This window comes from Hemicordylus capensis, chromosome 1 (assembly GCF_027244095.1).
Source record: "Hemicordylus capensis ecotype Gifberg chromosome 1, rHemCap1.1.pri, whole genome shotgun sequence".
Classification (NCBI taxonomy): Eukaryota; Metazoa; Chordata; class Lepidosauria; order Squamata; family Cordylidae; genus Hemicordylus; species Hemicordylus capensis.
Genome location: NC_069657.1, coordinates 171676697 through 171701707, shown reverse-complemented (window position 1 = coordinate 171701707; position 25011 = coordinate 171676697). Strand labels below are relative to the sequence as shown.

The 25011-nt window shown below is 42.1% G+C and overlaps 1 protein-coding gene across 20 annotated transcripts in view; it reads right to left on the bottom strand.

Annotated features, from left to right (window-relative positions):
• Positions 1–25011, bottom strand: part of LOC128326989 (histamine N-methyltransferase-like) — a 194096-nt gene that overhangs the window by 114484 nt on the left and 54601 nt on the right. For all 20 annotated transcript variants that reach the window (XR_008308416.1, XR_008308418.1, XR_008308415.1 and 17 more), the window contains 3 exons: positions 19708–19760; positions 7941–8048; positions 803–933 (listed from right to left, as the gene is read on the bottom strand). Coding sequence is in view for 17 of the 20 variants with exons in the window: in XM_053255046.1 (XP_053111021.1) it covers positions 803–933; positions 7941–8048; positions 19708–19760 (292 nt within the window). In the remaining 3 variants the exon portion in view is untranslated. The remainder of the gene's footprint in view (positions 1–802; positions 934–7940; positions 8049–19707; positions 19761–25011) is intronic.

Genomic DNA, 25011 nt, shown 5'->3' with positions numbered 1-25011 from the left:
GCTCTGTATAAGAGAAAATCCTTGTACCCACAGACAGGGTGGGAGCAGGGCAAAGGAGCATATCTATGTGGGGGTGGAACTTGCTGGCATGCTTTCATGGATCCTATATCCAGGTGTAGCATCAACGCTTTCAGAAAGCCTTAGGCTGTTACCTTTTACATATGGAAGTACTTGAATGCCATAGACCTACTCCAACCCCCTACAACTGATTGAACCAAGCATTTTTAACTTTTGATGGCCATTTGGCCCTATGATTTCCTCCAATGAAAGTGTGTGTGTGTGTGTGTGTGTGTGTGTGTGTGTGTGTGTGAGAGAGAGAGAGAGAGAGAGAGAGAGAGAGAGAGAGAGAGAGAGAGAGAGAGAGAGAGAGAGAGAGAGAGAGAGAGAACACAAGCACATTAGCTATGGCATCGCAGAACTCCTTGCATTGAATCCAAAAGTGCCCTTCCATTCATGTACAGCATCTTCTACTCATGGAAGGGCTCTTTTTCACCTGGCACTAGAATGTTGCATGAGAAAAGTGAAAGTGGAAATCATGAAAAGAAGTACAAAGGGAACAGAAAGGTGTGGGTTGCTTCTTTCCCCGTGTAGTTCCCTATCAAGGAAGAGTCTTTTCCAGAGTATAGCATTTGTCTTCTCAGACACACACAGCACTTGGGGGCAGATTTCCCCTGTGATTAGGAACATGTTGGTATGGAGGGCATTGGCAAGAAGTGCTTTGGCGTGAGAAGTGGGGCTTGCCCCAAGGATGCTGTACCCAGATACAACTTCCATGCTTTGAATTTTTACCTTTAGTCTTTACCTGAATCATATGGATGAAGTCCCATTTCCTGACTTCTTTGCTTGCCTTCATTCGACTTTCATATTCCGATGCTGTCTCTTTGTGCCAAGTGAACTTTATGTTCTCGAGCTTTGATGTCTTTGCTACACGCTCTAAAATATGAGGAGAGCATCACAGTTTATCTCAGTTGCAAATATGGAATACATTTCCATTTCAAATTTTAAAGCAGTTGAAAGCTATATATTTAAAAAATATGACACCGGTGTCATTGGTGGGACCAATTCTGAGTTGTCAGCTCCCTTTATCAATTCTGTGTGGATTCCCTCACTTTAACTGAACAAACCAAGATGTGAAGGGAGCACTTTTTGCTGCATCAGCCATATGGCAATTTCAGAATCTGTCTCCAGTTCTGTCTTCTCTTGAAGATCTTGGTGTCTACAAGCAAGATTTCCCTTCTTTCGAAAACTTTGCTCCTCTATATACTTTTTGTTATAGATCTAAAACTTGAACTTCACTGCATATTTTAAATTTAAAATGAATAGAGGAAGGACAGCATCTCAGTAGTGAGCCAGAAGAAATGCCTTAAGTCAGTAGTTTAAAATACACTAAAATCTACACATAAAGAGCCCAATCTAGCGAAAGTTAAAAATGTTTGGTTTAATCGGAGAAATTTAAGAATGTGATTAATCTATTGGAACCAATGGATCTGTAAAGTATTTAACACTGGTTGGATTATGCCTAAGGTATTTCTGTACGTGATTAAATTGGGTATTGATCTACTGGAGGAAAATCCAGAGGAAGTTTATCTACTGTTCATAACCAAATCTCATGGTTCCTGGGGGGATGTGAAGAAACTGACTGAGAAATCTCTGAGATATTTCTCCTTGGAAAGAACCCTGAAATTCTCTTTGAATTTCAATTTTTAGAAATTTCAGCACCAACTAATTTATCCTCAGTCCTATTTGATCCTTACAATATCCCTATGAGGCAGAAAGAAGGTGACCGGCCTACAGTCACCCAGTTTGCTTCATGGATGAATTGCCATTTGAGCCTGTGCCTCTAGTTTCACACACTAACCATTACAATTCACAAACATAGAAAGATAGGGAGCACAGCAGCCACAGGTAATGCTCCCCTGATTTCCAGGTGCAGAATATCTACCTGAAAGCTGTTACTACCACTATTACTACTACACATACTACTACACTTTTCAACTAGGGATGTGCACAAATCAATTTTTTCAATTTGATTTGTGCCCGAATTGAATCAACCCTTGTGGTGGAACGTATATAGGACCTGGTGAGTGAGTGCATGAGTGTGTGTGGGTGACCCTAGTAACCAGGCACAGAAGGTTCAGAGGGGGAGGGATTTTAAAAAAGGCAACTGAGACAGAGAAGAGAGAGAGAGAGAGTTGGATTTAGTTGTGTGGGAGTAGGAGGTGTTTTGAGCTGGGGGTTGAGAGTTTGGGGTGTGTGTTCTGAACAGATTGTTCAGAGGGGCTGTGTGGAACTTGAAGGGTGAATGTGTGGAGGCTGGAGAACCAGCAGTGTTCTGAGCAGCTCCTAGTAACAGACAAGAAGGTCTGGAGGAATTCACTAAGTTTACAAACCCAAGTTTAATTCTGTCCCTGTTATTTTACCTTCCTATATGTTAGATTTTATCCAGAACAGCTGAAGTACCTAGTAACTTGGTAGAGAAGCTTGTGTGCCCTGCTTTGCAGAGATCTTTATTCTAATCAGTAAATAATACATTTATTCTTGTTTTAATTTTTATCTCAAGTTTTGTTTCATTTTATATCCTGAACATATATGCCTATACTGCTCTTGCGAGGCTATGCAGCCAAATGTGTTGAGTACCAAATGCAGGGTTAGAAGAATTTATATGGTGGCAGTGAGGAAAAGTAAAAGCTGAATGAATTCCCAGAACCTGGAAACTAAACTGTCATAGAACAATGCAAACAAATCACCTCCCTAGAATTGAGAGGGGCGTCAGGATGGAACTCTGACACCCCTGGTTTGTTTTGTGTCCGAATCTGTCCCTGAATCACATCTGTCCCAGATTTGATTTGGATTTGATTTGATTTGGACCACTTATAAAGGTCCCAGGCGCACCAAATGTGTGTGGTGTATAGAATCCCATTGGTGCCACCTATCAACCAAATTTCAAAGCAAAGGGGCACTTGGTTGATTTTTTATGATTTTTCTTTAATTTTTACTGATTGTGTATATTTCCACCATAGGAAATAATTGGGATTTGAAGTCACCCTCACACACACACACACACACACACACACACACACACACACACCTCGGCAAGGTAGTGGGGTACTCATTTTATTTTTTAGGAATATTGTAGTGTTTAGATTCTTTGGTGTCTAATAACTTTTCCTCATAATGAATCCCTATGGGGATTCATTATACGCCTTCATTTCTTCTGTTCATTTTGACTGTCTTTGGACAATGCCAACTGTCAACTGCCATGTGTCAAGCACACACATGCACACTGGTGTACTCAGGTTTATTTTTATTTTTTAGGAATTTTGAGGTGTTTAGATTATTAGGTGTCTTCATTACACACCTTCATTTCTTCTGTTCATTTGGAGCCCACTGCTTTGTGGGTGGGGGTGGGGAATTAGTGGCATCCCATGTGCTAACTACACCCCAGCCCACAAGACACTGGGTATTTAGTTTATATTTTAGGAATTTTTTTAGATGTTTAGATTCTTTGGTGTGTAATGAATCATCATAGGGATTCATTATGAGGAAAGGTTATTAGACACCAAAGAGTCTAAACACTTGAAAAAATTTCTAGAACATACTGAGTAGTTCTGCTGAGTAGAGTACACATGACAGTTGATAGTTGGCACTCTCCAATGACAGTCAAAATGAATAGGATAAATGAAGGTGTGTAATGAATCCTCATAGGGATTCATACAGGAAAAGTTATTGTACACCAAAGAATCCATACACTTGAAAAATAGTGACCACACATTTTGCTCCATAACTCCACTTCTACATGGGCTAGAGTTTACACACACACAGACATACACGCAAGCTGGGAATCTGGGGGAATTAATAGGAGGAATCAGAATCTTGAATCAATTCAAAACGAATCTGTCATGATTCGATTTGGACTCGAATCTAGCCAATGGACCACAGGGGCGATTGGTTTTGTCTCCAAATCACCCAAATCAGCTGGATTCAAGTAAAAATCCATGTCTACCCAAACCAATTAGCACATCCCTATTTTCAACAAATGTTGTCAAACTAGTTTAGACAGATAGATAAAAACAGCTCCCTGTCCCAAAAAGGCTTACAACATTTCAAAAAAAAGTAACAAAATGTAAGGACACTCATAATCTAAAAAGAAATACAATGACACTGAAGAGATGCTGTGCTGGACATGGACAGTTACTCTCCCCCTGCAAGATATAAAAGATAGGGGTGTGCACGTAGCCGACTGGCCCGGTTCAGTTTGAGTCTGAACTGTACTCGAACCAGGCCGAGCCAGTTTAGTCTGGCACCCCTTCAACCCCCCTCCCGGTTTGGTCCAATCGGGGTGGGGGGGTGGGGTTGGGGAACTTTCTTTTCTTTTCTTTGAAAAATACAATTTTTTTTTTACCTTACCCCCTTAGTTATTGGAGTTATTGAAGGTGGCGGTGGGGTCCGCAGAGTTTCCCCCTCCCGATGCTAGCCTTCCTTGCAGCCCAAACTGGCCCGTTCAGCCAGTTCTTCAACCCAGGCCATGCAGAGGCCAATTGCACAGGCATGGCAGCCTCCAAAATGGCTGCCGCACCAGAGGTGGAAGGCCCGAATGGGCCGAGGAGCCAGCTGATCAGGCCGGTTTGGGCTGTAAGGAAGGCTGGCGGGAGGAGGGGGAACCTCTGCGGACCCCACCCCCGGCACCTCCAACAACGTACCTGAAGGGGGTAAAGTTAAAAAAAATAGTGGGGGGAGGTCCGTGAACCCCCAAACAGTCGGTGGTGTTCGGTCCGGGGTCAGATCTAAGAGGCGATGGTTTGGTTCGACCCCGAACCTTCAAACCAAACAGGTTCGATGTTGAACGCGTTGAACGTCAAACCTGTTCACACATCCCTAATAAAAGAATCACCACTTTAAAAGTGACCTGTTTGCTCAGTTAGCATGGGTCACATAATTGATATGCTGCTTACTTTCAACAAGCTAGTATTCATTTGCGGGGGTGGGGCAGGAATGGGTGGACTCGCCACTTCTTTAATCCTACTGTGTGCTGTGACTCCACTGTTTTGAGTACACTTACATCAGCATGAAATCCTCCAGTAGTTCGTAACACCTTTGCATGCACTAAGCATTCAGAATACCATGCTTTGTTAATGCTCCGACTTACAGAGCAAATCAAAGTGACTTTTCTCAGGCACTGATTATGATACATCCCTGTGAAATAGATGAGAAATGTTCCACTCATGCTTATCTCCCTTCCTTTGCATTCCCTATTGGACATGGGCGACCACTTCTGAATGCTGTTGCAGCTGTTCCTCAGTTCCTTTCCATTTATCACAGTCTCTAGCCTCTACGACCACAGTTCAAATCTAATTTGCTATTTTAAACTCAGACATCATTGAGCAGTAATCCATATCACCATTGAAAATAATCTGGCTCAGTCTGCTTCTATTTAATCACTAGACAGTCTGTGAGGAGACATCAGGAAAAGGAAGAGCAGGCAAAGAAAGCTAATGCATGTCAATGTGGTTTTGCTATGTCAAACATCAGAACTGGGGTAGCTGGTGTAGATACCAAAGGAGTTTTGAAAACTCACAAGACACTATTTCCCAGGCCCATGTGGCATGTAGCTATTTTCTTACATAGAAATCTGCCTGCTTCACTAGAGCCCCATCCAGACATTATGTTGTATCAGTGTACAGCTATCTGTACATGCACAGATGTTTTTGTGTGAATGACTGTACCTGCATTCATTTCAAAAGTGAACCTAGGCACAGGCCCCTCAAAGGCATGATACAAAGAAGAAAGTTCTATTCACACATTATGTGTAATGCCCGTACAAGTGTACTGTGTACCTGCGTACACATGTACAGATCTGTACACGAGTATAGTTATTAACATGGTATGTTGAACACAGGTATAGCAGTACATTTCTATCTGTACTATGCATTGAGGAGCCTGTACCCAGGTTCACATTGCAAATGAACACAGGTACAGTCATTCACACAAAAACATGTACACATGTATACAGACATTTGTATACAACATAATGTCTGAATAGGGCTTCATTTTGTGTACTGTTGTAGCTATGTTCAACATAACATGGGAATAACTGTACCTGTGTACAAATCTGTACCTGCTTATAGGTGGATATAAAATTGTCCCCCTTTGGTTTCAACAGAAGGTCAAGAAACCCAGTTCAATATAGTTTATATCTGGCAAATTCTTGTCTTATTGAGCTTCATAGGAACAAGTGCTGGGCCACATTTTTGTGGGATTGAGTTTTAGATTGCTTTTGGAGGGTACAAAAATTGCTTTTTTTGGAGGGAGCTATCAAAAGGCAAACTACCCCATGTGAAAAATGTGGTGATCCTCAACAGGACCTGTTATGCCTCCCCCTCCTCTTGGAGGAAGAGGCTCCTAAACTGAAGAGGCTCTTCCTGTGGAGAGTGAAATGTGTCATGAAATGACACCCACAAACTCTTTGGCTAAGCACTAATAAGAAGTGCTGATGAATTTTACAGCTGAAGGTGCAGTCTAAAAATAACCTTCCTGTTATCCTGGGTAAGTAGCATCATCTTTGTTAAGGAACATTCACCACAATTCCATTGCAAGGGAAGTTGGGATAACTATAGATGCCACATGATTCTCATCATGGAGGGAAATCCAAGGAGAACAATTGCTTAATCCCTACTGGAGTAGAAGTGAAAAGAGTTCATAAATGGTGTTTGTTGCTGGCAGTAAAAGTGAAGTAGACTTCAACTATTTGAAATGAGGAGATCTAGTCTTGTGGTAGCAAGCATGACATGTCCCCTTAGCTAAGCAGGGTCCACCCTGGTTGCATTTGAATGGGAGACTACATGTGAGCACTGTAAGATATTCCCCTTATTGTCTGTGTAGACAATATTGAGCTAGATAGACCAATGGTCTGACTCAATATATGGTAGCTTCCTATGTTTCTACATTCAGATGCACCCTCAGGCTGAGAGCTCTTTCACAAATGATTATTTTCCTATGTGGACAGCACTTCCGTACTGAAAGACACAGGAATATATGAAGCTGCTTTCTACTGAGTCAGACCTTTGGTCCATCTAGCTCAGTATTGTCTACACTGACTAGCAAGCGGTTCTCCAAGGTTTCAAGCAGGAGTCTTTCCCAGCCCTGCCTTGAGGTGGCAGGGACTGAATGTGTATCCTTCTGCAGGCAAGCAGATTCTCTACCACTGAGCTACAGCCCCATCCCCTAAGGGGAATATTTTACAGCAGGCAGTGCTCACATGTAAGTCACCCATCTAAATGCAAACCAAGGTAAACCCTGCTTGGCAAAGGAGACATTTCATGCTCACTACTGCAAGACTGGCTCTCCACCCCATACATGTACACCATGGACAGGATCCAGATGAAGTTAGTTGTGACTAATTCCCACTGAAATCTGATAAATAAATGAAGTGTACCACATGCTACAGAAGGAGGCAAACAAAAAGTGCACACACATATAAATCAAGGCCAGTAGCTAATCTGACAAGGCATAAAACTGCATCCCAAATATTTCAGGCACAATAATTTTCAGGCACAATAATTAAATATTTCAGGCACAATAATTAAATTATTGCTTTATACGAGGGTCCCAAAGACCCTCGTATAAAGCAATATCCCCCTACTGAGCCTTCCTCAGATGATGGAGAGACAAGAGCAAAATCTCTCTGGCAAACTGACCTGCATTCTTATGAGGAAACTGCCCGTGAGATGAAAACATTGCATATGAATTTGATACAAGTACCTGTTGTATTGCAGAAAAGTGTCATATTCCAGATGGAATATGGAATAAAAATGGTACACTGCTTACATTTAGAAATATAGCTGAAAAGAAGAAATCCTCAAACTTGCAAATTGTCTCATTTTCACCTTTAAAAAAAAGATAACACAAAGCACAACAAAGCACAGCTGCAATGTAAACAATACCTTTGTACTGAATGAGTTGTTCAGCACATGGTTCTATCACATCATTATGAATGGAAACTCCAGGATATTTAGCCTGTAATTTTGCAAGCATTTGAAGATCAATTTCGCCTAGGACACAGTAAGAGAAAGTGAGGAGAGACATATATATATATATGAATGATTGGCACAACTTATGAAACAAACAGTGGCATAATACTGAAACAAGTGTAACCCCTCTGCTTGTCACAAGGCTGAAAGAAGTTTTATAGTTTTATTGAAGAGATGCATACTATTAGCAGAATGGTGGTAATAGTATGGTAATGTCATCCGATGGCAGATGTCACCAACATTACAACTGAAAACAGTTCTAAAAGTTAAACAGCCGGCTGCAGCTGCAGTGGCCTCTGGGGTGAGCAGGGGTGGTGGCAGGGGCTCGCCCCATTCTCGCTGGAGCATTCAGGGCCTTTTGGGGCCCATTTTGTGCCTGATTCGGGCTTCTACGCTTGCATAGAAGTTAAAAAAATGGCCTTTATGCATGCACAAAGGCCATTGGTGTGGCCACGCAATTGCCCTTTACCAGTGATTCTCGAGCCAGTTCAACTCAACCTGAACAAGCTTGAAGTTGAGCCAGCTTGCACATCAAACACACACACACACACACACACACACACACACACACACACACACACACACGTGTAAAATGGGCTTGCAGTTTGTAAGCTTGTCTCCTGCGCCACAAAATGACCATGTACTCTCCCTTCACTCATTGCTAGTTGATGTGCAGAAGAGTTTTTCCAAAGGGAGGTTTTTTTTCACATTTTCTGGCAAATTAATCAATTTCCCCAGGGTTTTCTAATTTTCTGGTAGTCTTGACAAGTGGAAGCTACCTGTGAAAACAGCATGTTTCTATCTTTCATGGTTTGGCCTGGGAGTTTCATGTAGGGATGTGCGAAACATTTCGGGTACAAAACATTTTGTTGTTTCGGACCTCCATTTTGTGATGATCTCCGAGTCAGTCTCCATTTTGTGTTTGACATCTCATTGAATTTCCTGCCCTTCCAGCCTTCTGATCGGTGACCTAAAGCATGGGCTGACCTGCTGATGATTCCCTTCTTGTTCACCATTGGCTCTTTTGCCTCTTGCCACTCTTTATTGACCCCACATTGGCCAGGGGAAGGGTCGAAGAAGGGGCAAGTGTGGGAGGAGTTCAAGGAGGGGTTTTTAATTCATTCACAAGTTAGTTACTCATTCACCATTCTACTTTTCTGCCTCATTGAAGATAGAGAGAGAGAACTAGTTTGCATTGCATGGCATGTCTCAAGTTGCCATGACGATGCCATGCCATTGCCTATTCCTGCCTGCCTTGTTGCCAGCCTGAGCCCAGCCTGCTATGGCTACTGCATGCCAGCCTGGGAATGAATTTATCTGCTGCCTTGCTTTTTTGTTCCAGAAGAATTTGTTTCACCCCCTTGAGAGATGCCATGCCACTGCCTATGCCTACCTTGTTGCCAGCCTGAGCCCAGCCTGTAGATTCTCTGGTAGCATATGAGATTTTCAATGACAAACCATGAATCCACTCTCATATGCTACAAGAGAATCTGAATCTACACTCAAAACATCTCAGAAACAACAGAACCCAGTACCCCATGGATTAGCAACCCATGGGGGTGGTTGGCACCCTATGTGCTCTACCCCAGTGCCCCCCAAGTGCAGTTATGGGGCTGCTGAAACCTCCATCATTCCCTATGGGGGGAAAACCTTAAAGATGCGTAAACTCCATTAAATCTTTAAAAATCAGCCCTCTGCCAAATTCATTTGAAATAATTCTGGCAGCTTCCTTGCCCCCACTGGGCGCTACCACCCACCCTACTCTGCTCTGGGCCAACCCCCTTCCCCTCCCCAATGTGAAGCTGTGTTTTTGCTGAAACCTCCATTATTCCCTATGGGGAAAATCTTAAACTTCAACAATTCACCAAAAATCAGCCCTTTGCCCAATTCCTCTGAAATTTGGGTGGTAGCTTCCACCCATTGGGCACTACCACCCCCCACCCACTTGTTTTGCCCCGGGGCCATTTTTTAAAATCCAAAGCAATTTAGATTCAGATTTTGCAATTTTGAACAAAGAACAAAATGGGGGTGTTTTGGATTCGGACAAAAAAAACAATCTGGAAAAAAACATACAACCCAAGTTTCATGCCCGTGAGTGAGTGAAGCAGAAGCATGTAGAAATGAATAATTGTTTTTCCAGGAAAAGCTAAACCAATTAAAATAAATTGGGGTTTACCTAATATAAACATGAACGTATTTCCCAGCTTATAAGTTCCACCTCATATAAGGCACAGTAGCCACTACATACTTAACACAGAGCAGTGGTGGGGTGTTTTGGTGTGTGTGGTGGGGTGATTTTTGGTTTGGTTTTAACTCTTTTCTTTTTAAAAAAATGGAGTGGGGGAGGGTTATAGAAAAATATTAAAGATGAAGGAACTATACTCTGTATGTTCTTTTCTTTTTACATGTTGTTGTTTGTGGGAATATCCAGTAGACTATTAATTAAAAAGAATGCAAAACTGAATTTTAGATGTAACATAAATAATTTTAGTTTTTCTCTATTAAATTAGTTTTTATCTAAAATATAGGAACAAGTTGATTCAACTTGTTCAAACTCAGTTATAGTCAAATCTGGGAATATGAAATTGATAGTTAGACACTTGTTTTTATACCATGTTTTTGTGTGGATGTCCTCCAACAACAACAAAAAGGTGCTCACACAAAACCCTCTCTGTGCATTTAGAATAAAAAGGAAAGGAAAGGAATTCACATTTCCACATGTGGCACTGTTAATAATGTTTATGCCTTCATAAGGAACCAATCCACCTTAATGTTATTTTTAAAATACTGCTCCCCACAAAACCCCTTTGATTTGTAGCTTAATCTACGACCTTAATTGAGTTCAGTTAGTTGTTTATATGCAAACAAGTGCTTTGGGGCATTTGAGAGCTGGATATGTGGAAGCCTGCATTATCAACAACTCGCAATTTAAACTATAGGAATTATTTAAGCTCTCCAATACAATTACCTTTAAAAGCCTATCGCTATGTTCACCATTAAGTTTCCAATTAAACTTTTCAAGGAAATGGATTGTTTATAGCACATTTGCTATTTTATAGCACAGTAAATGCCTTTTCTGATTGGAGAAGGGTACAGCAACATGAATAAAATACAGGGTATAAACAAGGCACACTTTCTGGGTAGAATGGCATAACACTTTCTCACTATTAGTTATTGCTACTTATAGTCAGACTGTCTACATTCCTAATTTTACTTATAATAGCATTCTGCTTTCATTGGTTTCCCACATCATGCTTGCTACCAAGAGCCAAGAGTGACAAACAGCTGAAGACTGATGTTTAGTAGCGAAGTTTTTAGAGGATTCATTCAATTAATGGAGAATAGTGGCTAACTGGCACGACAGGCAAATACACCAGGACCAGGTTCACAGTCTGGGGGTACCCACTGATCCAGCATTGTCACTAGAGGCTCAAATGGCCTCTGTGGCTTGGAGGGCCTTTTGTTAGCTTTGGCTGATATGCCAACAGAGACCTTAGATAGCTTGGTCACAGTTACTCATGGTCCAGAAACTGCAGCTGGTACAAAAATGGGTTGCAGGATTATTAACTGGGACTGGACGTTTTGATTATATTATGCCAGCACTTCATCAGCTGCACTGGCTCGCAGTCCATTTCCAGGCACAATCCAAACTGCTGGTTTTAACCTTTAAAGCCCTAAATGGTATGGGACCAGGTTACCTTAGAGAGTGGCTTGCCCCATATGTCCCCACCTGCATCTTAAGATCTTCTTCAGAGGCTGTCCTCCGAGTACCCCTGCCAAATGAGGTGAGGCAGGTGGCTAACAGGGAGAGGGCCTTTTCAGAGTTCGAGCCCCATTTATGGAATAGCTTCCCCAGTGAGGTTCTCCTGACTTCATGACTTTGTTCTTTTAGATGCCAGGAGAGGAGAGCTGGTCTTGTGGTAGCAAGCATGACTTGTCCCCTTAGCTAAGCAGGGTCCATCCTGGTTACATTTGAATGGGAGACTTGATGTATGAGCACTGTAAGATATTCCCCTCAGAGACTGGAGCCGCTCTGGGAAAAGCAGAAGGTTTCAAGTTCCCTCCCTGGCTTCTCCAAGATAGGGCCGAGAGAGATTCCTGCCTCCAACCTTGGAGATGCCTCTGCCAGTCTGTGAAGACAATATTGAGCTAGATAGACCAATGATCTGACTCACTATATGGCAGCTGCCTATGTTCCAGGTAAATACCTTTTTGTTCATCCATGCTGGTTTAAAATTCCGGTTTTTAAATTCAGCTTTTCAAATTTATCTGATTTTTAACTAATTTTAAAATGAGTTTTAAAATGTTGCTTTGTATTCTGCTACTACTACTATTACTACGGATATTTATTCAACCAAAGTTCTCAAAGTGGTTTACATATAAAAAATAAATAATACATAAGTAAGATGGTCCCCTGTCCCAAAGGGGTCACAATCTAAAAGAAACAAAAGGTTGACACCAGCAACAGCCACTGGAGGGATGCTGTGCAGGGGTTGGATAGGGCCAGTTGTTCTCCCCCTGCTAAATAAAGAGAATCACCACTTTAATAAGATGCCTCTTTGCTCAGTTAGCAGGGGTTATTGCATTTTATTTTCACCTTTTTTGTCTGTTATGATTTAATGTGTTATGTGTTTTTATTGTATGTATTAATCCTCTGTTGTGAGGCGCCCAGAGAACAAATTGATTTTTTTAAATTATTATTATTATTATTATTATTATTATTATTATTATTATTTACAGTCAGACAGGTGTTATTGACTGGTTTGTTTTATCCAGACATCGAGTCCTTCCCAAGGACCTGGGATGGCTGAATTTTATTGTCATTGTTGTTGCTGTTGTTATAGATATCGTCGCAGAATATAGGCTGTTCCCAGTAAACCTGCTTTTTGTCATTGGCTGATGGTGATTTTTGTGGCCCCTATGGTGCTGAGGTGCTCTTCAAGTTGTTTTGGAATTGCACCTAGGGTGCCAATTACCACTGGGATTATTTTGGTCTTTTTCTGCCACAGCCTTTCAATTTTGTGATTTTTTCTATTTCTTTTCTTCTATTCTGCTATCCCCTGGTATTGCTATGTCGATTATTTTGACTTGTTTTTATTTCTTCTTGACTACAGTTCTATCTGGTGGATTGTGTGGCAGATGTTTGTCTGTTTGTAGTTGTCTTCATTTTCGACAACTTTTTCAATTGTATGGTCCCACTAATTTTTGGCTACAGGTAGCTTGCATTTTTTGCAGATGTTCTAGTGTATCATCCCTGCTACCTTGTCATGCCTTTGTTTGTAGTCAGTCTGTGCGATCTTTTTACAACAGTTGATTAGGTGGTCCACGGTTTCATCTGCTTCTTTACAAAGGCGGTACTTGCTGTTCATTGTTGACTTTTCGACTTTTGCTCTTATTGCATTTGTTCTTAGTGCCTGTTCTTGTGCAGCCAGTATTAAACTCTCTGTTTCTTTCTTCAAGTTGCCATTCTTAAGCCATTGCCAGGTCTTGATGATGTCTGATTTTCCACTTATATTGTGCAAATATTAACCATGCAGTGGCTTATTTTTCAATTTTTCTGCTCGGTTCTTGACTTGTTCTTTCTTGTAGGCCTGCTTTGTTTCATTGGTGTTGAATAGTTTCGCATTATTGACCATTTGAAGTGCATCTTCTTCACTGTCCTTGATATATTCTTCAAGGCCTCTTTTCTCCTCCTCTACTGTTTGATGGACTTGCAGCATTCCTCTTCCACCTGAGCTGCGAGGGAGGTATAGCCTATCTACATCACTGCAGGGGTGCAGAGCATGATTGATGGTCATGATTTTGCTGGTCTTACGATCTAGAGTCTCTAGCTCTGCCTGGGTCCAGTCTATTATTCCTGCAGTGTATCTGATAACAGGTATAGCCCAGGTGTTTATGGCTTGTATGGTGTTCCTGCCATCGAGTTTGGATGTTAGGATTTTTCTAACTCTCCGGATGTATTCACTTCCCTTTTTTTTTTAACTTCAGTGTGTGCGATGTTATCAGCCTGGAGAATGCCCAAGTATTTGTAAGGTTCTTTCTCTTCCAGGTTCTTGATGTTGCTTCCACTGGGCAGTTCTATTCCTTCTGTTTTTCTTATTTTTCCTCTGTTCATTATTAATGCAACACACTTGTCTAGTCCAAACTCCATTGCTATATCGCTACTGAATATACGGAAAGTGTTTAGCAGTGATTCAATTTCTGACTGGGACTTTCCATAAAACTTCAGATTGTCCATGTACAGCAGATGGTTGATTTTACTTGATGTTTTTAGATGTTTGGTATCCGAGGCCTGTTTAGTATTTCTGAAAGTGGAGTCATGACGATTACAAACAACAGAGGGGATAGTGAGTCCCCTTGGAAAATGCTTCTTCTAATGCTAACATGTCCAAGTGTCTTGCCATTGATTGTTAACAGTTTAATCCACATGCTCATTGCTTTTTTTATAAATATCTGAATGTTTTTGCTGACACCAGTTGTTTCTAAACATTTTAGTATCCATGAGTGAGGCAATGAGTCAAAGGCTTTTTTGTAGTCAGTCCATGCAACACTTAGATTTCTTTTTCTTCTCTTGCAATTTTCTAAAATCATTTTGTCAATCAGCAGCTGGTCTTTTGTGCCTCTGTTGTTCGGACAATTTCCTTTCTGTTCTGGAAGCTGTTTGCTAGTTAATAAGTGTTGCATCACTTCATCTGCTATTATTCCAGTTAATAATTTGAACATGGTTGGCAGGCAGGTTATTGGTCTGTAATTACTTGGAACTGCACCTTTTGCTGGATCTTTCATGATGAGATGAGTTTTCCAAGTTGTTAGCCATTGTTCAATATCACCTCCTTGCAAAATGTGATTGAACTGTTTTGATAGTTGTTTATGAAGGCTTGTTAGGTGTTTCAGCCAAAAGCCATGCAGTTCATCGTCACCTGGTGCAGTCCAATTTTTAAAATTCTTTGCTCTTTCACTTATTAATTCTGGTGTTATTATTAGATCTTGCATTTGTTGGTTACATTTTTCGACCTCTTTCACCCAGCCTGCTTTTTTATTATAATCTATTGGATTGTCCCATAATTTCCCCCAGAATTGCACTGTTTCTTCTTTATTTGGTGTTTCTAAGTTTCTTGCGGTTTCTCCTTCTATGCTTTGGTAGAAACGTCTCTGATTCAACTGGAATTGGAGATTTTGCCTGTGTTGTGTAATTCTGGCTTCGTATCTGCTAATCTTCTTTGACACTGTTGTTATTTGTAGCTTTATTATTTCCAGGACTTCTCTAATTTTTCTTGAATCTACGTGGTATTCTTGGATGAGATTCTGTTTGGTGTTTTCATTCTTCAGCTTCTTGTCTTTCATATCTTTCAATTTACTAGCATCTGATCTAAGCCTGGAGATTTTATTTTCTAATCTAATCTTCCATTTAGGTGATGTACTACTTTCTTTTTTTTACAGGTCCACTGATCTTATATCCGAGCTCTTGTGTTGTTGTTATTGTTGCTGCACTGTACATTAGTTGGTTTGTTTCTTGCAAATTCTTGGTTGTTATTTCTGCAAGTGCAGCACTGACATCTTTTAATGACTGAGCAAGTTGTTTTTTGGCAACTGTTTTTAGAGCTGGAAGTCGAACCCTGGTGGTTGTTTCGTTCATGTGCTCCGTTAATTTTTGCTTTAGTTCTTATTGCTTTTCTGTTAAATGGAATTCAGGTTTTTAAGGTGAAGGCAAAGGGGAGGTTGCCTGGTTTTGATTTTGAAACAGTTCAGCAACAGTGGCATCCTCTATTTCCAACACCTCCTCCACCTGCACCTGAACAACTTCTTCAGTTGGTGGCAATTCTTCTTCCATATCTGGAGCCTGTGTTGCTCTTTGCAGTTCTTCCAGCTCAACTCCTGTGAATACTTTATTTCTTATTATGAATCTTCTCTGGTCTGCTAGCCTTTGTTCTGTTATTTCTGTATCTGGATGCTTCTCTTTCCAAATTTGGTACATTCTTTTAAAATAACCTCTTCTAGTTGGACTAGACTTGTAATAGCAGATCATTATTTCCTTGTTGGCGTTTTTCGTATATTTTTTCTGGTTAAGTGACATTTCTTCCAGTAACCTTGCAGTCTCCAGCCCTGGTTGCTCAACTGAAGATCCTGAGTCCTGTAGCCCACTTGCCACCATATGTCCAGGAACTCCAGCACCTGGCGTGGTCCTTGTTGACCCAGGTGACAACTGATCCGGTGTAGATTTATTAAAGTTACGTCTCACCATATTGTTGATGGGAGAGGCACTCTTTGTATGGCTCCTCTGGTGAGACCTGTCCAGTATGGTTGGTCCTCTGGCATAGCTCTCACCTTCCTCAGAGCACGCAAGCCCCACAACCATGCCAAGGTAGTGCCTCACTGGGGGATATTATAGTATTTATTTATTTATTTAATAATAATAATAATAATTATAATAATTATAATTATTATTATTATTATTATTATTATTATACACAACCTTTGTATTCACAGCAGCTCTACTTCTGCTACATTATGGTGAACTTACAATACTGTCTTTGAGCACTAAGTTCTCAAAGCAAGATTGGTTCTGGTTAGGGGGGCCCAGGTGCCATGCTACCTGTGCAGCCACGGCAGGGTGACCTGCTGGCCTGATCTTTGCTGCAGTACAGCACTACCACTACAGGTGGCAAAAGGACGGTACTGCAGCTATCAGCCCAAATGGGGCTCCTCTGACTCTGTGGAACTGCTGATTCACCTGTCTTGTCAGTTGACTAAGCTACTCATAGATGGCCTCCAGGCAACCAGTTATAGCACAGTAGATTAATGTTGCCATAATGCTGGTTTGTGTGACTGTGGTATCTGGCTGTCAGAATGCTAGGTTAAATGGATCATTGCTTTCTGGCTCTTGCCTACATACCTTTTGCCCTTATCAACTAAAATATCAACTTATCAACTTCTCTGCGGTGGCCCCTAGGTTATGGAATGCCCTCCCCTGTGAGGTGTGCCAAGCTCCAACATTGTGCACATTCAGGAGAATGGTAAAGATGCACCTCCTTACCCTAACCTTTGACTAGAGATGAAGTGGTTCTTCCTCTCTCAGGCACTGTATTTTTGTTTACTGTATTTTTGATTTTATGATGTTGAATTTTAATTATGTTTTATATTGGTTTTATTGTAACCCGCTCTGAGACCTTTGGGTATAGGGCAGGCTAGAAATGCGAATAGATAGATAGATAGATAGACAGACAGACAGATGTGGGTGTAATTAATGAATTAGCTACACAACAGACTGAACTATCGATTTAACTAATTTAAAAATTGCAGTAATAGTACTGGTGCTCTTTTGCAGTGGGAGAGGCTTTCAGGGTTAGAAGTCCAGATATTCCTCTTTATTTTAATCGTCAATACATTTGCATATTGCCTATATGCTTAGTCTGCAGGTGGTGTACAAATAAACAGCAATTTACAATAAAGTAAAAGTTTAAAACTCTTAAAATGAACTTCTTAAAAACAGAATTAAAGATTAAATGAACAATTAAGTACAGCCAAACAAGTGTGCCTTCAAGATGATGGGAGGAAAGCTGGTCTTGTGGTAGTGAGTATGAAATGTTTCCTTTGCTAAGCGGGGTCTGCCCTAGGGGTTTGCACAAAACCAGGTTGTCTGGTTTGATTCAAGTCCAGACCAGACTCGAAATGGACTGGGCATGTTCAGTTTTGTGCAACCGAAAACCCTCCTCCGTTCGGTTTGGGTTCAGTGGGGTTAACAATTTTTTAAAAAATTAGTAAAATAACTCTGTCGCTGCTTCTGGGGACTTTTCTGAGTGTGGGTTTTTTTTCCAGGGTTCCCCTCCCCCCCGCATCGGCCTCAATTACTATCCAAATTGCATGGGTTGGGCAGTCTTCAGCCCATTCCGGTCCTGCCTTCTATGGCAGTGGCCATTTTGGAGGCCACCACACATGCCCAATGGGCGTCTGCATGGCCTAGGTCATGACTCAACCACGCAGAGGCCCATTGGGCATGCATGATGGTCTCCAAAATGGCCGATGCCACAAAAGGCAGGACTGGAATGGGCCTAAGACTGCCCGAACCGAGCAATTTGGATAGTAACAGAGGCCAGCAGTGGGAGGGGGAACCTTTGGACACAGAAACACACATCCTGCGGCCTCAGAGAAGCCCCTGAAGCAGAAGCAGCAAATTATTTTTCTTTTAAAATATATATATTTTAAAAAACTTAGAACACGCCCCCCCCCCAACAGGCCGAGGGTTTCAGTTCAATATCAAACGAAACTGGGGGCAGGGTTCAGTCCAATATCGAGCCATCCAACAGAACCGGTTTGATGTCGAACACACATCCCTGGCTTGGATTTGAATAGGAGACTACATGTGTGAGCACTGTAAGTAAGATGTTCCCCTTTGGGGATGGGGCTGCTCTGGGAAGAGCACCTGCATGCTTGTATGCAGAAGGTTCCAAGTTCCCTCCCTGGAATCTCCAAGATAGAGACTCCTGCCTTGCAGAAGCTGCTGCCCATCTGTGTAGACAATACTGAGCTAGATGGATCAGTGGTCTGACTCAGTAGAAAGCAGCTTCCTATGTTCCTAAGGAAGTCAGACCCCACATCTCGGTGGGAAGCACATTCCAAAGCTCACGTGGTATTGAAAAGGTCCAAATGATAGCCACCAAGCCAGCAGCATCTGTAGATGGACCTTTCCAGATTATCTTAATAAGTGTTGGGGTCTATACAGAAGGAGACACTCTCTTAAGTACCCTAGGCCTAAGCCATTTTAGGCATTATAGGTAATTACCAGCACTTATATTTTGCCTGGAAACTTACTGGCAACCAGTGCAACATTTTTAAAATGAGTAATATGGTCTTTTTGATTTGTTCCCAGGACTAACCTGGCTGCTGAATTTTATACTAGAGTCTCCAGATTATGTACAAAGGCAGCCCTATGTGGAGTGTATTGCAGTAGTCAAGTCTATAGGCTACCAGCATTTGCACTGCTGATTTGAGGTCATTTTCACCCAGAAATGGCTGCAGTTGGTGTATCAGCCAGAGCTATAGAAGGCATTCCTGGCTGTAGCCTCGATCCAAGAGAGAGGCATGGGTCAAGAAGTACTTCCCAATTGTCGAACCTGATCCTTTTGGAGGAGTGAAACTCCATCCAGGGTACAAAGATCGATCACATCTCCAGAGCTGGAACTTCTTACAATAAGCACCTCTGTCTTGAAACCTATACAAAGGGTTTCAAAATTTGGCCATGTGAAAAAGTTTCTTTTGATATTTAAACTAAGCATGAGCTAAAGGGGACTAGGTATTTGTGTGAAGGGAGATGAAATGCAGAATCTGATATTTTGCTCTGAAAATCAATTGTCTGTATTTTTCAGAGGCAATCAAAGTCATCTGCCTTTTCCTACCCACCCAATTTTATGTAGAATTAATTATGCAGAATATATTGATTTTAGTGGTTCCAGGAGTACCCAATTCTGCACAGGATTGGGTTGCATGTCATTTCTTTCTAGAATCTGTTTTCCCTCCATTCCTTTCTTCATATCCTGTTTCCAGTAATCTTAACAGTAGTTAGTTCCTAATTTCTCATTGAAAAACTGAGAAAGAGATAAACTATATGAATTATAAACCGTAATATACAGAAAATATAATTTGTATTCAACATTTTAATGCATATCTGCATATTCTTGCTCACCTGTACCACCACCAACACTCAGAACACTGATTGTAGATTTCCCATTACCTAAACTAAGGGGAAAATAGTATATTTTAGAACAGTCAAGAGGTCAGTACGTATTCAGAAATGATGTTCATTTCTAGAAACTGTAATATATTCCTTCTACTAAGATGGAATCTCTTGTAAAATAACAACCTTCAACTGAGCATGGTGGTTTCTCTGGTTAGTTGGTCCACGAATTACACCAGGCCACAAAGATTCATAACGTGTTGGCCAAGTTAGGAAAAATGGCTTCTGAGGTTGCCTTTTTCCCAGAAACCCATATTTTGTTAGTTGAGAAATCCATCCTGCAATGGTCATGGGTGGGAAAAGGCTATGCAAGTAGCAATTCTACAAGGACAAGGAGCATGGCTATTTTATTTCATAAATCCTCTAAACTTATTGTGCAACAGGAAATAATAGATGGTGAAGGTTATTTTCTTAAACTCGTTGCTTGTGTGGGTGGTCAACACTTGGCATTAATGAATTTGTGTGGTCCAGTTATGGATTCTAAAGAATTAATAAGCAGTTGTTTTGCACATTTACATACCTTGACTTTTGATCATCTGATTATTGCTGGAGATCTGAATCAGACTCTTGATCCCCTTCTTGACCATAGCATCCTCTCCCACACCGCCCTATCTAGATCACACTCTCGAACCCATACTACACTTAAGGCTTATATGTCATAATTTAATCTCATAAAAATATGATGTCTTCTCGATCCTTACCAACAAGAATATACTTTTCTTTCTCCTATCTATAAAAAAAAACGATTTAGGCTGTATTATCTCGTTCTTTGGTTTCCCAAGCTCAGACATTCAATACTGATGTCATAGCAATCTTAGATGATACCCCAGTTAAGATGGTTGTTTGTTTGGAAAGTTGCCCTAATACCTCATTTAGGTGATATATGAATATATCCCTGCTGAATGGACCTCAATTTACTAGACAAATGGAACAGGAGATGGGAGAGTTTTTACATTTTAACAGGGGCTCCATGACATCATCATCCTTGGTTTGGGATATTTTTTAAGCATTTTTGCAGGGCCAGAACATTGCTTATTCTTCACACACACACACCCAAAAAGGCAACAAAGATCTCAGATGGTGAAGAGCCCGGTGATCCGTGAGAAGAGCCTGGTTTCCCTGCAGACAAGCAACTGCTTGTAGCTGGGTGGCTGAATCAGCTGCCCACATGGCTGCCAGTAGTGGTGTGCCCGAACCGGTCCGGCGGCCATTCCAAAGAATGGCCGAACTGCCGGACCGGTTCGGACTGGGCTGGTCCGGGTCCGGGTGGGGGGTATATCTTTAAGGGCGGGGAGGGCTTGCTTAGCCCTCCCGCCTCCTTGCCCCCGCCAGCGCCCGTATTTAACATTATAGGTTAAATCGCTCACCCGGTCGGTGAGCGATTTAAGTCGCTCACCCGGTCGGTAGATACTAAGCGAGAGGAGCTCCGGCACAGAGCTCCTCTCGCTAGGAAGGCCTCTGGGAGAATGGTGGCTTGCGCGCGCGCGCATGCGCGCGCCGCAAACCACGCCGTTCTCCGGAGGCCCGGTCTACCCGCCGGGAAAGGGCCGGGTAGACCGGGCCTCCGATTGCTGTGTAGACCGGGCCTCCGATCGCCGGAGGCCCGGTCTACCCAGCGATCGGAGGCCCGGTCTACCCGGCCCTTTCCCGGCGGGTAGACCGGGCCTCCGGAGAACGGCGTGGTTTGCGGCGCGCGCATGCGCGCGCGCGCAAGCCACCATTCTCCCAGAGGCCTTCCTAGCGAGAGGAGCTCTGTGCCGGAGCTCCTCTCGCTTAGTATCTACCGACCGGGTGAGCGACTGGGTGGGTGGGTGGGTGGGGGGGCGGGCGGGCAGCTAGCTGGGAGGGAGGGAGGGCTGGATGTTTTTAAGAGTGATTTCGCGGCGGCGGCGGGGGGGGGGCGGCTGGTTTCCAGCGCCCCTATAATGTTAAATACGGGCGCTGGCGGGGGCAAGGAGGCGGGAGGGCTAAGCAAGCCCTCCCCGCCCTAAAAACAAGGCCCCCCTTCGGTGCCGGTCCGGACTTCTCCGGACCGTGCACATCCCTAGCTGCCAGCTCCATCATGGAGCCGGTGGGGCTGTAGGGATCGGGGGCCGCACAGCCCCCAGAAGTTCCAGGATGCCCTGCACGAGCACGCAGGGCATCCTGGAGAGACCCCCGAGCCTGGGAGGCTGTTTACAGCCTCCTGGCTGGGGGCTTACTCGTGTGTTGCCGCGCAACGCGGCAACACACGAGAAATGAAATGGGGTTAATGGAGTGCTCGCTCCATTAACCTCATTTAAGGGGAGGGTGCTGTAGGTGGGCTAGCCACTTTGGGAGCACCAGGTTCACCTGCGAGCCTGGTGGTTCCCACGAACCACGGAAAGCGTGCTAAGGGAGCTTAGCCAGCTTTCTGTAGATCATTGGAATAGCCTCATTATCTCTTGAGCAGCAAGTAAAGTAAAAAACTTATTAACCTTGAATGCATTACATCCTTCATCTGAGTTAAATAGAACTTTACTTATGGGTAAATATGAATTTAATAAGTTATATGCCTTAGAAACTGAATTTCTGTTGAATTGTACCAGGCAAATATGCTGGGAATGGGGCGAAGGAGGGCGGGGGGAATCTAGTAAACTTAGCTTCCAGATTGAAGCAGTTAAAACAGCAAAACATTATAACTTCTATTTTGCAATACTCAAATGTTTATACAGACCCTGAATTAATAAATCAGCAGTTTCTTGAGCTTTATTCCACCCTGTATAATAATGCATCTAATATTGATGCAGACATAGATAGCTTTTTGCAACAGCTGTTGCAGTGGCAATTTATCTGGTTATTCTATAAATTGGGGTAAATCAGATTTGATGCCTTTGAGCTTTATATATTTTCTTGATGAGTGTAGGCTATGGAGTTTTAGGTGGTGCCCAGAAGTTTTTTGTTTGTTTGTTTGTATATAGTAATCTTCTGGAAAAATTCTCAATTAGTAAATTTAAATTTTTCCAAATTTTTGATTCATATAAAAAAGACTTCAATCGGTAGGCTATGATCCCTTTGAGTATTTGAGGCAAAATGAATGCACTTAAGATGAAGTTAACACCAAGGTGGGCATGTGTGTGTGTGTGTGTCTTAAGAAATTATCCAATTCTTATACCTTCATCTTTTTTTAAGCAAGTTTATAAATCATTAACTGACTTCTTATGCAAGGATGCCCACCCAGATACTCCACAAACTTCAATTACCTATTGAAGAAGGCGGATTTAATTTCCCACATTTTCAGGCTTACCACTGGGCATTTATTTTATCCTAGGCTGGAATAATGAGTCCCAGGCTTCAGCTGCTGAGTCCCTTGGTCACAAAGAATCATTATTTCACCCCATTGAAATCTTGCCAGGTGCTCAGTTCACATTGGTTCGTGGATCGCAGTCATTACCGGTAGTTAAACTGGCAAGGCATATGTGGAGAATCCTGGGTTCTAGACATGGCTTTGAACCGTTTCAGCATGAAAAAAAACTTACATTGTGACTAAATCCCAGTTTAAAGATTGCTCATAAGCCTTTTTATTAGGCCAACTGGATCTTTTGCAATGTCATCACATGAGATCAACTGATATCTTCTGAAGCTGCTGTTAAATCCTTTGACACTCTGAGAGCTGAATTTGATATTCCTTCAAATGCTAACTGACAGTTTATCCCGCTAAAACATTTATTGTCATGGCTCTTTGTTCCTCATGCAATTGCAGCTTCTGAATTTTCATCTTCATTATTAGATTTGGGACATTTATTAAATGTACCTAAGCCTGTAGGCTCACTCTATCAAAAACTTAAAGACATTGATAAGATCAATATTGATTATATCTAAGATTTGTGGAATAATAATCTTAAATACCCTGTTTTATTAAATCAATGGCGGGTCTCATTGAAGGCAATGAAACATGCCTTTTTAGATCTTAAACTGCAGCTAATGCAGCAGAAACATTTATTTCATTTTTATTGGACACTTCTGAGAACGTTTAATAAGGGATGGGTGCCGACTGCTATGTGTTGGAGATGTAATTTGTACGCGGGTACACTTACACATATGGTTTGTTCCTGTCCAGTTATTGCACCGTTTTGTTCTGAAATTCACAAGATGTCATTGCAGCTATCACTGTCTATTAAAGACGTTCATGTCTTGCTAAATTCTAGCATAAGGAATTTAGCACTACATCAAGAACTCTTCACACTTGGGGTATTGCCAAGAGAATTATAATACACCAGTAAGACAAATTTACTCCTGAATTACAACTTTGGATTACTGATATGTGTTCCTTGTCTGCATTTGAACTGGGTTTTTTTTCATCACCAAGGTAAAGAAGAATTCTTAGCTATTTGGTCGAACTTCAACGAACTGTTTGTGCTTATGAAAAATAAGCCCAATAAGAAGGTGGGTTTTGGGGTGTTTGTTTTTTTTTTTAAATCCATTTTTTCCTCTTTTTCTCCTGCGTTGGTTATATCCTATCATTTCAAACTGTATTAAGGGATTCTTTTTCTTTTCGTTATATGTACCTGTATTGACATCATCCTTGATATGTTTATATACTGTAAACATTATTGCAATAAAGGAAAAGGGGGGAAATTAATTCAATGCACCCCAAAGTATGTATTAATTCAGTGTACCCCATTCTTTCATCTCATTATAGAAATCAAATAAATTATTATTATTATTATTATTATTATTATTATTATTATTAAATTAATGCATGTCCCTAGTTGGGTAAACTGTTTTAGGGATGTGCACGAACCGGTCCAGAGGCCATTGTAGAGGCCTCTGAACCAGTTTGAATGTGGCACAGTTCAAAGGTTCAGAGCCAGGGGCGTGGTTCTTTAAGGGTGGGGGTGCACTTACCCCTCCCGCCGCTTTCCCCCCACCGGCATTCCTTTTTTAAAAAAGTCTTGGGGCGGCAGTGTACCTCCCTGCAGCCCCTGCCCCCATTTTCAGCTGGAAGTTACCGGAAGTACCGTGCATGCGTGCATGCATCGTGCGGGCACGTCTGTGTGATAGATGCATGTGTGTGCGGTACTTCCGGCCACTTCCAGCCAAAAACGGGGGCAGGGGGGGCAGGGAGGTATGCACCCAAGACTTTTTTTTTTTAAAGGAGCGCTGGTGGGAGGAAAGTGGCGGGAGGGGTAAGAGCACCCCCCCACCCTTAAAGAACCACCCCCTGGCACCAGACCACAGAGACGTGGTTCCGTGCACACCACTAAACTGTTTTTGTGACAGTTTAGGCCAACG